General features: G+C 47.4%; 2 protein-coding genes and 1 non-coding gene across 3 annotated transcripts in view; 2 read left to right on the top strand and 1 right to left on the bottom strand.

Annotated features, from left to right (window-relative positions):
- Window positions 1–9,026, bottom strand: part of JAK3 (Janus kinase 3) — a 29,628-nt gene extending 20,602 nt beyond the window's left edge. Inside the window, exons 1-2 of the mRNA XM_037005316.2 lie at window positions 8,521–9,026; window positions 2,939–3,008 (exon numbers count right to left, since the gene is read on the bottom strand). The gene's annotated coding sequence lies outside the window, so the exon portion shown is untranslated. The remainder of the gene's footprint in view (window positions 1–2,938; window positions 3,009–8,520) is intronic.
- A 190-nt stretch (window positions 9,027–9,216) lies between these two features.
- On the top strand, window positions 9,217–12,508 carry RPL18A (ribosomal protein L18a). The gene is made up of 5 exons (XM_017646403.3): window positions 9,217–9,374; window positions 10,696–10,875; window positions 11,292–11,421; window positions 12,080–12,189; window positions 12,364–12,508. Exons 1-5 carry the CDS (start codon window positions 9,357–9,359, stop codon window positions 12,454–12,456), a joined length of 531 nt encoding a protein of 176 aa, XP_017501892.1. The 5' UTR covers window positions 9,217–9,356; the 3' UTR covers window positions 12,457–12,508.
- LOC118970025 (small nucleolar RNA SNORA68) lies at window positions 11,806–11,939 on the top strand. Its single transcript, XR_005057833.1, has one exon. It is a non-coding gene; the product is annotated as a small nucleolar RNA SNORA68 (small nucleolar RNA).
- Window positions 12,509–13,960: the final 1,452 nt, after the last annotated feature.

Below are 13,960 nucleotides of genomic sequence, written 5' to 3'. Positions count from 1 at the left end.
TGATAATCACCTTAAATGTAAATGGACTGAATGCACCAATCAAAAGACATAGAGTGTGGGAATGTAAACTAGTTCAATCACTGTGGAAAGCACTATGGAGGTTCCTCAAAAAACTCAAAATAGAAATACCTTTTGACCCAGGAATTCCACTCCTAGGAATTTACCCTAAGAATGTAGGATCCCAGTTTCAACAAGACATATGCACCCCTATGTTTATCACAGCACTATTTACAATAGCCAAGAAATGGAAGCAACCTAAGTGTCCATCAGTAGGTGAATGGATAAAGAAGATGTGGCACATATACACAATGGAATATTATTCAGCCATAAGAAGAAAACAAATCCTATCATTTGCAACAACATGGATGGAGCTAGAGGGTATTATGCTCAGTGAAATATGCCAGGCAGAGAAAGACAAGTACCAAATGATTTCACTCATATGTGTAGCATAAGAACAAAGAAAAAACTGAAGGAACAAAACAGCAGCAGAATCACAGAACCCAAGAATGGACTAACAGTTACCAAAGGGAAAGGGACTGGGGAGGGTGGATGTGAAGGGAAGGAGAAGGGGAATAAGGGGCATTATGATGAGCACACATAATGTGGCGGGGGACACGGGGAAGGCAACACAGCACAGAGAAGACAAGTGGTGACTATAGCATCTTACTACGCTGATGGACATTGACTGTAATGGAGTATGTGGTGGGGACTTGATAATAGGGGGAACCTAGTAAGCACAATGTTGCTCGTGTGATTTTATATTAATGATACAAAAAAAACCAGACATAGAGTGGCAGAATGGATAAGGAAATGAGACCTGTCTATATGCTGCCTACAAGAAACTCATTTCAGACCCAAAGACATATACAGACTAGAAGTGAAGGGATGGAAAAAGATAGTTCATGCAAATAATAGAGAGAAAAGCAGGATTAGGAGTATTTATATCAGAAAAAATTGATTTCAAAACAAAGAAATGAGTGAGACACAAAGAATGACATTCCATAATGATAAAGGGGTCAGTCCAACAAGAGGATATAACCATTATAAATATCTATGAACCCAACACAGGAGCACCTAAATATGTAAAACAAATACTAGCAGAATTAAAGGGTGAAACAGACTGCAACACATTCATTTTAGGAGATTTTAACCCGCCACTCACATCAATAGACATCATCCAGAAAGAAAATAAATAAGGAAAGAGAGGCATTGTACAATACATTAGACCAAATGGACTTAACAGATAGCTACAGAACACTCCACCCAAAAGCAGCAGGATACACATTTTTCTCAAGTGCACATGGAACGTTCGTTCTCCAGAATAGATCACATAAAAAAAAAAAAAAGGTGATGTGCAAATCTTCCTGGGAAGGAAGTTTTGGTTTGTGTCCAAAGAGAATAGATGATGAGGATACACAGACTCTTTTTGCAGGGAAACATAAAAAAGGACTCCTCCCGGTGGTGGCCACTGGCAAGAGAACTAAGGAGCCATGGTGGGCGAGAGAGAGAGACAGTTTATGTTATTTACCTTTGCGTACCTGTTTAATTTTGTATTTTTAAATAGAGTTAAAAGCTAAGTGTTTGATCAAAAAGAGGAAACATTTAAGTACATGGGATGGGAGAGGAAATAGGAATTACCAGAGCTCTGTTCAGAGGTTGACCGTGAACCAAAAGAACAGCAACCCATATCAAGTGGTCACGAGGGCACCAAGCACCCCCTGCGGGTGTATTTTACACAGAGCAATTAATTAAATCCTTGCAACAATCTCAGAGGTGTGGACAGTACTCCCCTTTTACAGAGTGGGAAATCGAGGCATGGGTGGAGGGGTCATGTGACAGGGCAAAGAGCCCCCACCTTGTTTTGCTTCCCCTTCTCACAATGCCCTAGGACACCCTCCCCACACCTCCATTAGGCTGAGAGTAAGTCCGGGAAGAGGAAATCCTGGGGCAAAATACCTCTAAAGCCATAATCAGTCAAAGGGAGAAATAAAGTTTAAAACCTGTTTATTGCTTACAAACTGCAGTCTGGGGCCGTCTCTCTTTCCTGCTCTGGCAGAAGCAAACGGCCCCCACCCTCACCTCTCAGGTACAGTAAGCCCTCCACTGCCCAGGTAACTACCCATTCATATGGAGATGAACTACTGTCTCTACCCCTGAAGAACCCCTGTTGATATGCAGATGCACTAAAGCCAGGAGAGATATTCTGGAAACATTACAATTTTACCCACACTGAAACAAGAGAAATGGGGGTCAGGCCTCTAGCTATGTGGTGATAGCTGCCTGGAGCCCTCAGAGACCTTTTTCTTCTTTATTTTCCTCCAGAACATACATCACGCTCTGCTGTGGTGCAGATTTTTCTTATTTATCTTGTTTTTTGTCCATTTCTCCCATTAACATGTCAGCTCCCACAGGGCTGGAGTTTCAGGGTGTCCTGGTCATGGCTGTGTCCCCAGTGCCCGGCACACAGTAGGGAATGAATGGGCGGATGGATCTGAAGGAGGAGTCTCAGGAGGGTTGGGAGCAGGGACGATATGGAACAGGAGAGGAGGGGCTAGGAGACCAGGGCCTGGGCTTCATGGCATCTGGGGTACAGTGGGGTGGGTGGCTTGGGGGAGTTTGCAGACAAAGGGACAAGGGCAGAATCTCGGGCCGCTCCTGGGTCTCCGGTCAAGCCCTGGAAACCAGGAGGCGCCAAGCAGCCGAGATGGGGAAAGGACTAAGCAGGACAGCGTGTTGAAGGGTGATGGCCATGCCAGCTGGGGAGTGGCTGCTCGGGGTGCAGTGGTCCAAGCGGGGTGTGGTTGAGCCCGGATTAACAAACAGGTGACCTCAAGGTCTTGAAGAAGGAGGATGAGGACAGGGGTGCCCACCAGGAACTCAGGCTGGGCCTGATTGCACGGAGGTGATTGCACAGAGAGGCCAGCAATGCCTAGCTTACCATTGGTGGTCTAGGACCAGTTTACCCTGTGGCAGGGACCAAGGGACACTCGCCAGGTGGGACGAAATATCTAAAAATAAAAATAAAAATAGAGCTTTTACAAAACAAAACAAAATGAACGAAATGGCAGTAGACTCATAGACACTGAGAAGTGACTGGTGGGTACCATGGGGGAGGGGGTGGGGGATAAAGGGGCCCAGAAATTCTCAGTCATAATGTAAGTTGGTCACGGGGATGGTAGGGCAGCATGAATATAGCCAATGATTCTGTAACATCTATGTTGACAATAGTAACTGCACTAGTCAGGGTGAGGATTCAATAATATGGGTAACTATTGAACCACTGTGTTGTATACTGGAAACCAATATAAGATTGTATATCAAAGATACTTCCATTTAAAATAAATAAAGTTTTTTTAAACAGATAACCAGAACACCCCCTCCCACCCCCTCCCCATGTTCCTTCCTTTCCCTGGGCGGGGGACACTCTGACTCAGGCCTTGGGGATGGAAGCGCTGGGCCTCAAGGTCAGGGCTGGGCTGGGGCTCCCCTTCTTTCCCTCCCCCTTCCTCTTCATCCCCTCTCCCTTCCCTTCCTCTGGCCCCTCTCCTGCTCACCCCATACTCGATTTGTGCCCCAGGCCCCCACGCTGCATTCCCCAGGCCAGTTCCTTCCCCAAAACTTGGAGAACCCGAGGCCCAGCGCACTGAGTTCATGCGCAGCCGGCAGGGGCTCCACGCAAAAATTAAATCCCACCACAGTCCTGGGAGCTGGGGACTATTAACTGCGTCATGTTATGGCTGGGGAAACAGGCCCAGAGGGGCGTTGCGCTGAGGAACTGTTGGTGCGCTGGGAACCTAGGTCACCCCGGACTAGAGCGCTGGCTCCTGTCCTCGGTCCCCTGCAGAGCCAGGCAAGGGCTCTGCTGCCACCTCGTGGACACTAGAGGCGGCGCAGTTCAGGTGGCGTCGCCTCTCGCCGGCGGGAGTCCCGCCCAAGGAGAGGACGAGGGCGGGGAGGCGGCAGGCTTGCTCCCCTGACCCCCCTTGGGCTCCTTTCCTCCCTCATGCTTCTCTCCAGCCAGTTTTCCGGATTTTCACAACCTGAGTGTCCACCGCGAAGGCTAACTAATCTCCTCGGGCCTGTGTTGAGCTCACGACTTCTTTAGTGCCCAAAAATCATTAATTCGAACCTACTTGAAAAATTGATGACCACGGTTAAAGGTAATTCTTAACTGAGTTTAAAAAGTAGTGTATAAAAGTACATATTAATTTTATTGTTGGGCCTGTAACATGTAGAAATGTCAAATATATTTTCAAATATATTGGACAAACATGCGAATGGACTTGCTAATAGCACAAACAGGAGGGACGCAAAGCTGTATTGGAATAAGGAGATGACACTAGGTAGTAACTCAAATCCATAAAAACAAATGAAGAGAACCAGAAATGCAAAAGAAAAATGTTAATATAACAAAATCTATAAATACGTATCTGCTTTTCTTTATTTTTGCACATTCTTTAGCAGGCATACAAATGCCCGGAGTGTTAATTATAACAATATACTATTGGACTTGTAACATATGTAGATGCAATATGAATGAATAGCAATAATAGCACAATAATATGATAAAAATGGGAAGAGGAAATGAGCTATATAGGAGTAACATTTCTATAGCTCATTCAAATTAAGACATAAATCTGAAGCCGATTCTAAGGTAAGATTTATATGTTAAGTCCTAGAGCAACCCCTAAAGAATTAGCCCAAAAATATAGTGAAAAAAATCATTAAGGGAATTAAAGCACTACACTGGGAAATAATCACTTCATGCATTAGAAAGCAGTAAAGAAATACACGAGTGGGACTACATCAAACTAAAGAGCTACACAGCGAAGAAAACCATCAAGAACATGAAAGGGAACCTACTAAATCGGTGATAATACTTACAATCTATGTATGTAATAAAGGGTTAATATGCAAAATATGTAAAGAACTTATTCAACTCAGAGCAAAAACACAATGATTTTAAAATGGGCAGAGGAACTAAAGAGACATTTGCCAAAGAAGACATCCAGATGGTCAATAGGTACATGTATAGGTGCTCAGCCTCACTAATCATCAGACAAATGCAAATCAAAACCATAATGCGCTAGCACTCATCAACACCCATTAGAATGGCTATTATCATCAGTAACACAAGACATAACAGGTGTTGGTGAGGATGTGAAGGAAAGAGAACCCTCGTGCACTGCTTGTGGGAATGCCCATTGGTGCAGTTGCTATGGAAAACAGTATGGAGACTCCTCAAAAAATTAAAAATAAAACTACCAGATGATCCAGCAATCTCCCTTCTGGTTATATATCTGAATAAAATGAAAACACTAACTCAAAAAGATACGTGCACCCCAAGTTCACTGAAGCATTATTTACAACTGCCTTGACATGGAGGCATCCATCAGCGGATGTATGGAAAAAGAAAGTGATTTATATATAATGGAATATTATTCAGCCATAGAAAATGAAATCTTGCCATTTGTGACAGCATGGATGGACCTTGAGGCGCTATGCTATGTGAAATGAATCAAACAGAAAAAAACATAGTATGCCTCCATTTACATGTAGATACATATAGATTCCACTTGTATGTAGAATCTAAAAAAAAAACTGAACTCAGAAGCAGAGAAAAGCTTGATGGTTACCAGCAATGGGGATATGGGGCAATGGGTGAAGGGGGTCAAAAGGTACAAACTTCCAGCTAAGAGATAATTAAGTTCTGGGATGTAATGTACAGTATGGTGACCATAGTTAACACTAGTGTATTGTATATTCACAAGTTGCTAAAAGTAGATCTTACAAATTCTTATTTCTTACACAAGGGAAAAACTGTAATTGTGTGAGGGTAAAATTGTAATATTTCCAGAATATCTCGCCTGGTTGTAGTGGATCTGCATATCAACAGGCATTCCTCAGGGGTGGAGAAAAGTTCGTCTCTATATCAGTGGGTAATTACCTGGGCAACGGCTTGTCTGAACCTGAGAGGTTAGGGGGAGGTCTTGCTTGCTTCTGCCTGAGCAGGAAAGAGACAGCCCCAGATTGCAGTTTGTAAGCAATAAACAGGTTTTAAACTTTATTTCTCCCGTTGACTGATTTAGATTTTAGAGGTATTTTGCCCCAGGATTTCCTTTCCCCAGACTTACAGAGGTAACAGATGTGTTTTATTTTTTTTATCTGAAACACTGTAATTATGTGAGGTAATGAATGTGTTAAACTTACTATGATGATCATTTTGTAATACACATAAGTCAAGTCTTTATGATGTACACTGACAAAAAACACACTGTTATATGTCAGTTATATCTCCATAAAACTGGTGGGGAAAGAAGGAAAGCTGTACAGGAAGCATAGAGAACAAAAAAGACATGAGACACAGAAAATAAAAAGTAAATGACAGAGGAAATGTTAAAATGACAATACTCCCCAGATTGAACTACAGATTCAACACTATCAAAATCCCAACTGGCTCCTTTGTAGCAATTGACAAGCTGACCCTAAAATTCATATGAAAATTCAAGAGACCCAAAATAGCCTTTTTTATCTTGAAAAAGAAGATCAAAATTGGAGAATTCACACTTCCCAATTCAAAACTTACTACAGCAATTAAAACAGTGTGGTACTGGCATAAAGACAGACACAGAGATCGATGGAATAGAACTAAGAATCCAAAAATAAATGCATTTATTTTCAACAAGACAGTTCAAAGGGGAAAATAATAGTCTTTTCAACAACTGGTGCTGGAATAACTGGATATCCACATACAAGGGAGTAAGTTTGGACCCTTGTCTCACACCTTATACAAAACTAAGTCAAAATGGATCAAAGACCTATGTGGAGGAGCTAAAACTATAAAATTCTTAGAAGAAAATATAGACATTAACTTCATAACCTTAGATTTAGGCAACAGTTTCTTAACTATGGCACCAAAAGCATCAAAAGAAAAGGTAGATAAATTGGACTTCATTAAAATTAAAAACTTTCATGCTTCAAAGGATCCCACCAAGAAAATGAATACATAACCCACAGAATGGAAAAATATTGCAAATCTTATGTCTGATAAGGAATTTGTATCTGTCAAATATATAAAGAACTCTAACAACTCAATATTTTTTTAACTCAGTTTTAAAATAGGTAAAGATTTTTTAACAGACATTTTTTCAAAGAAAATATACTTTTGGCTAATAAGTACATAACAAGATGCCTAACATTATTAGCCATCAGAGAAAAGCAAACCAAAACCACATGAGATTCACTTCACACTCACTAGCACAGTTAGAATAAAAAAGATGAATAATAAAAAGCATTGGTGAGGACATGGAGAAGGAATCCTCATATTGCTGGTGGAATGTAAAATGATGCAAGTTTAGAAAATAATGTGACAGTTTAAACACAGAATTACAATACGACCCAGCAATTCCACTCCTAATTATATACCCAAGAGAAATGAAAACATACATTGACTCAAATATTTGCTTGCAAATGTCATGATCTCTTTACTTCCAATAGCCAAACAGTAGAAACCACCCAAATGTCCATCAAGTGATGGATAAACAAAACATATCCATACAATACAATAGTATTCAGCAGTAAAAAGAAATTAAGGACTGATCCATGATATGTGAATGAACCTTGAAAACATTTTGCTAGTGAAAGAAGCCAATCGTGAAAGACCTCATTTCATATGATTCCATTTAGGTCAAATGTTTAGAATAGGTGAATCCACAGAGGCAGAAAGCAGATTCCTAGTTGACTAGGGTTGGGGGCATGGGGAGGGTATGGGAAGTGACAGTGAATGGTAAAGGGCTTCTTGGAGAACTTTTGGATATTGCTAATCCTAAAGCTAAAACTCAGTTCTTTTATCAGCAGAAATAGGTTTATTTAGAAACAGAAGTGAATTCCAATTCAGGACATGCAAACTACAGCAAAGCCAGAGGCAAGTTCAGAGAACAAAGGAGAAAACCTCTGTTTTATAGAGGAAAGGGTGAGTTGGCAAGAGCTAGTCTAAGCAAAAATACTTTGGAAGAAACTGGGAGTTCCACCAATGGTGGCAGCTCATTGGCTGAACTGTCACACTCTCTCATTAGCTGGGCTGTTGCTGGGACAAAGAAATCTCCCTCCCACTGGGTAGGAAAGTGGCTAATACGGTTGCTTTTAAAGTGTTCCTTTCTTTGGTGTGGTCTGCAATGACCAGGGGTGGTAGGCATGAGAGGTCCCCCTGCTTGTTTCCTGAGGACCATGTCAGAGAGGTTTCCCTTCATTAATTTTCACAATATTCTAACTTTTATGGTTAAGGTTGTACAACTCTGCATATACCAAGTATTTCATAAATGTGTCTTTAAGTGTAGTAAAAACCAGTGAATTGTACAATCTAAATGGGTAAACTGCATGGTATGTTAACTGTATCTCAACAACGCTGTTATTTACTTCTTAATTAAAAAAGAAAAATGCTGATTGGACTCAGATGTCACCTCCTCCCAGAGCTCCCCCCACCCCCTAAAATAAATCCTCCAATGTATTCTCTCTTCTCACCTGACATCGTGAGTTGTTTGTGGTTCTTTGCATTTCTATCTTCAGCTTTCCCCTCCAGGAGAGACTTTTGTTGGAGCAAACCGCTAAGCTCAGAGCCCCTCAAAGGAGGGGACTGAACCTTGATCAGTTCTTACCCACCCCCATCCCAATGCTTCCTCGCCATCTGCACTGGATGCAAGATGGGTCTGCATCTCTCCTACTACAAAATACAAATCACGCCCCCAAACTAATAACTAGCATTCCAACGCTTAATGAATATTAGCGCTTTTTAATTGCTGATTGCTCTGTGCCTGACGTTTTATATCGCTTACTTAATTATTGTAAATTTCTAGGAGAAAAACAGTTGTATCATTTCCATTTTACAGATGAGACTCTCAGGTCCGTGACTAAAGACCTCCGTAAGACGTCTCGGGGGAGACGAGACACGGAGTGGGGAGAAGCTCCACGATCTGATCAAAAACACCGCCGCCCACGCAAAGTCCGGTTCTACACAGCAGCACGGGAGAGGTACTTTTCAACCCGCGACACAAACTCCTGGGGCTGCCTGCAACTTCCGGGATGCCCCGCGCGCCGACGCTCCCTTACAGGCCGCGGCGGTACAGTAGCGGCTAGCCCGCTGCCTCTTGGGAGTTGTAGTCTCATCATGAGAGGCGGGACTGTAAGAGGTTGGTGAATCCGGAGCCAACCAAGAAGTGTATTTTGTTGAGCGCAGGACCAAAAGCCAATGGGCACGCGGCTTCGAGAGGGCGGGACTTCCGACATAGGAGTCTTTGTGCGCGGCGGCTTGAGGCTGGATACTTCTTTTTGTGGGTGGCGGCGAGCGTGCGCGGGTCGCCATGAAGGCTTCGGGCACAGTAAGGGGGACGCAGCGGACCAGGGGCCCGGGGAACGCGGCGCGGAACGAGCTGGGACCCTCGGGTGGTGGCTGGGGCCTCTTTGGGGGGACCGTGCCCCTTGCTGGGGACCGCGCGCCGTTGACCCCAGGCGCAGCCAACATGGCGGCCACCGCGGGCGCCGCATGGGGAGGCCGGTGTTTGGCCCGGGCCTGCTCGTGCTCGCCGGGACCGCGGAGCGGGATCTCCTTTCCAAGGAAAGAGACAACTTGTGCGGCTCGGAGGGTCGCTCCACGGGACCTCGTCGAGGCTCCGAGCCTTAGTTTCCCCATTTGCAGAGTGGACATGGTTGCTGCGGGTGGGGGCTGGGGGTGGGAAGGGGAGCAATAGTATATCTATTATCGCGGCAGAGCTATGAAAAGTAGAAGGTGGTTGTAAATCTGAGCTGATAGAAGGAATGCGAGCCTTGGTTCTGTGGCAAGTGCTTGGCAGAGTCAGGGGACGATGGCTCAGAGATGGAAAAGCAGGACCTGCGGAGAAACAGGGCTTGTGGGTCACGTACAGCTCTCCAGCTTTAGTTTCCACCCTGGGAAAGCGGTCGGCCGCATCGGTCTCTTCCTGAACGGGTGGTCCGCTCGGCTGACAAGTCAGGTTGAGAGGTGGAAGTAGGAGCCGAGTTAGAATTCTTTGGGGGCTGTTGTCTGCTGGTATTAAGTAAAATGACAGTCGCTTACAGAGGTGGTTTGTCTGCTGTATTGCAGAACCTGGACTTCGCAGACATCCTCATATTTGCATCTGTGTGAACAGGGAGCTTCCAGTTGGCAGTTCAGACCCCCTTGGGCTGCAGTGCAGGGAGCCCAGGACTGGGGAACAAACTGGATTTCTTGTCTTGGGTCTGCCTGGAGTAGGCCGTGAGATCCCAGACTGGTCACTGTCTCTGAGCCGTAGGGAGATAGGGGACTATGGCAAGATGTTAGCTGCAGTGATGCTATGGAGGAAGGAGGCTGCCTGACTGTTGTTCCCTTCTCAGGGCTGTTGCTCTAGGCCTCAGCATTTCCCACTAATAATAAAGGGAAAGGGAGGGACAATGGCGTTGACATCCCTGCCTGATGCCCAGGGCAAAAGGGCACACGCATCTCAGCTAATCCTGCCCTCCATTTTGTGGGGAAGCATTGTATAGTGGTGTGACCCAGATTCCACATGGAGGCCTTCAGATGGGACTGTCCCTTCTGGATTCCCTGATCAGTTGTCATCAGGCTTGGGAAGTGGAGCAGAGTGAATCTCCACAGTTGCTTTGGGAATCTGGGTACTGGCTCCATGTCACCCCTGTTTCTGTTTTCAGCTGAGAGAGTATAAGGTGGTGGGGCGCTGCCTGCCCACCCCCAAATGCCACACACCACCCCTCTATCGTATGCGAATCTTTGCGCCTAATCACGTTGTTGCCAAGTCCCGCTTCTGGTACTTTGTGTCTCAGCTGAAGAAGATGAAGAAGTCTTCAGGGGAAATTGTCTACTGTGGGCAGGTACGGGGTTTATGGGACAGGGTGGGGGTTCCCACGTGGATTTATACTATCCCTTGGGGCATCCCTTGCTCCACAGTTACCAGACTCAGCCCCTGGTCCAGCCCGCATGTATTCAGGCCCCCAGAGGGTGTCCCCTGGGACGTTGGCTCTGATGGACGCTGGACTCTGCAACATGAGGCTGCACTGGGCAGGAGCTGGTTTGCAACCCAGGTGGTCCCAAGAAAGTTGGTTTGGGAGGAGTCCGGAGCTCTGTTGGTCCCCATGGGGGAAGCATCAGGCCTGGACTGCTCTGCACCCCTGGGAGGCCTGGGTGCCGAGCTGTGATTGAAGCAGAAGGAGCCGTTGTTAGGTGATGGTAGGGGCCACTCTGAGGCCCCCTTGTTCCTCTGGCCTCAGCCAGTCTTTTCTCTTTGCAGGTGTTTGAGAAATCCCCTCTGCGGGTAAAGAACTTTGGCATCTGGTTGCGCTATGACTCCCGCAGCGGCACCCACAACATGTACCGGGAGTACCGGGACCTGACCACTGCAGGCGCTGTCACCCAGTGCTGTGAGCTCTGGGCATCCCACACCCGGGTCGCTCCTTTACCCTCACACTGCAGGCGTCTGTGGGGGGCAGGGGGGGGTTCCAGGGTGGTGATGTGGGATGTAGGGGATGTTAGCTAAGGGGGCAGGACGAGTGGAGAGGATTCCCAGGCATACCTTTTTCTGGAATCTGGCAGCAGGTGGACCTTTGGGGTCAGAGGGTGGGGCCTCAAGTCATTCCCAAGCAGGCTTGCACATCACCACATTCCCATGCAGAACCTCCCTGTTGGGTCGTCCCCTGTGTAGCCGAGTCCCCACCCGGAACCTAGTCTGGCCCCTGTCCAGCATCCAGCATTAGGACGTGGCACCCCTGGGTGCTCCTAGGTGGGTCACCCATCGTAGCCAAACCCATGCACCTGAAATCATAAACTGCTGTTTTTTTATAGCAGTGGTTTAAATAGAGGTGCTAACAGCAACTGGATCTTGTCGCCTTTGTGGGGCTGTGACTGTGCCCTTCAAAGTGAATTTGGAGGTTCTACACTCCTGGTGGCTATTGCCTTCCTGCACCAGAGGCTGTGGCCACCTAGTTCCCAAGTTGGGGGCTCCACAGGCCTGCACTTGACGGGACATTTTGGGGACACCCAGACTCCAGGATATATGCTCAGCCTACCTTCTCCCTGCAGACCGAGACATGGGTGCCCGGCACCGGGCCCGTGCCCACTCGATCCAGATCATGAAGGTGGAGGAGATTGCAGCCAGCAAGTGCCGCCGACCAGCAGTCAAGCAGTTCCATGTGAGCGCCCTGGGGACCCTGCTGGGCAGGCTGCGATGAGGGGTTCTGGAACAGAGTTGGCCCAGCTGCCTCCCCAGCCTGGGGTGGGGCACCTAGTCTGACGCAGGAGCCCGGTGGGGGGTTGCCACAGTTAAGAGGCTGTCCCACCCCCTCACCCATCTCTCCTTACCACAGGACTCCAAGATCAAGTTCCCACTGCCCCACCGGGTCCTGCGTCGCCAGCATAAGCCACGCTTCACCACCAAGAGGCCCAACACTTTCTTTTAGATGTGGGGCCTCCCTGTCCCCAGTTCTGCCCAAATAAATTCCATGGAAAAAGTGGGGTGCTCAGACATGCTTGTTTTCTTTGCATGCCCTGCAGAATTCAAAAGGGCACAACTAAGCTGTGTGTTCTCTGCACAGGGTGGGGTCGTCCTCTCCTGAAGTGGGGCTCAGACTCCTGATTCTCCAGAAGGAGTGCCCCAGGAATGGTGAGGTTCCCACCCCCTCGAGTGCTTTCCTGCCCACTGACCCCTGGAACTTTGTTCAGTGAAGGGCAGGGTCCTGGCACCAGATGGCCCAGTTTTCAGCCCCTTTAAGTGGCTGGCTGCTGTGAGCATGGGGTGCGCTGCCGGCAGAGGTTTGGCACCCAGGTCTGTCCATCTGCCTTGTTAGACAGGCCTTAGTGCCCCTTTTCTGCTGGTTCCGAGACATGAAGCCAGGCCCTGGGTGGAACAGGGTAAGGGAATTGATTCATTCTACCTGGAGCTTTCCCCACCTGGCCCGGAACTCCTATGCTTGTTTCCGGGACCCTCCAAGCAGACATGATGGGGCACCCAAGAGCCATGAGCCTGCCATGCTGGGTTCTCTTCCCCCTTGGGCTGGGGGACCCCTGAGTGGTGCTGCCCTAATCCAAGAAAGTCAAGGTGTCACCATGGGATCTCTCCAAAAACCTGGGGAATTCTGGGCATGAAGCTAATCCCATCCTGGGGGTGCCCACCCTGCCCAAGTCAGCCCAGAGCACCTGTCCTTGGTGTGTAACCTTGGGCAGGCCTGGCCCTCTGTGCTCTGGTGTCCTCACCAGGAGGTCGGGGCACTGACCAGACTTACTGCCATATGGGAGTCACCGCTGTGCAGACACAGGCAAGGGTCAGTCAGGACTCACCCTTGTTCCAGAGAGCCACGGGCTGGGGAAGCTGAGGCACAACGGGCAGTGGGGGTGTGGGTTGGACCAGCCCAGCCTGGGGTGTGTGCACCAGGAGTGCAGCTTTCCCTCCCCTGTTGGGGCCAGTCAGCATGATCAGCCTCAGGGATTTCCAGGAAACCAGGTTGCTCTAAACCCCAGCTGCGGTTGGAGGGGTGCCAGACTCTTGGGGCAGGGCTCCTGTAGAGCCAGCCATTCTCTGGAGTGAAGCCTGAGGATGGGTCCCTGGTTTCCCTGGCCCTTGGTGGCTGCTTAGTGTGCTGCTGATGGCTCATTCCCATCTCCAGGCCTCTGCACTTGCTGAGCCCTCTCTCTGGATATCCCGATAATCACTAGGGTGGTCTCACTAAAGTTTGTGATCTGCATCTAATGTGATGGTAAATTGGTTTTCTGTCCCCCAAGGGACTAAACTGGTCTGGGAGGGCAGGGCCCATGTGTCAAGTCCCCAGGAGTTTAATAAGTCTTTGTGGGTTCCTTGATCTGCTTGCACCACATGGGGTAACTGATAAACTGAGTCTCGCATTTTTGGGTCAAGTTTTCTTTGACACTGCCAAAATTCCCCCATAGATGTGCCAGTTTATTTTCCCA

This window comes from Manis javanica, chromosome 13 (assembly GCF_040802235.1).
Source record: "Manis javanica isolate MJ-LG chromosome 13, MJ_LKY, whole genome shotgun sequence".
In the NCBI taxonomy this organism is placed as follows: Eukaryota; Metazoa; Chordata; class Mammalia; order Pholidota; family Manidae; genus Manis; species Manis javanica.
The sequence above is the reverse complement of the archived record's forward strand: the minus strand, read 5'-3'. Positions and strand labels throughout refer to the sequence as shown.

What these genes read in the sequence shown, in the direction of transcription:
- RPL18A (XM_017646403.3), top strand. An exon ending in AAATTGTCTACTGTGGGCAG is followed by an intron (nt 10,876 to 11,291) that starts GTACGGGGTTTA and finishes TTCTCTTTGCAG; the next exon opens with GTGTTTGAGAAATCCCCTCT. An exon ending in CAGCAGTCAAGCAGTTCCAT is followed by an intron (nt 12,190 to 12,363) that starts GTGAGCGCCCTG and finishes TCCTTACCACAG; the next exon opens with GACTCCAAGATCAAGTTCCC.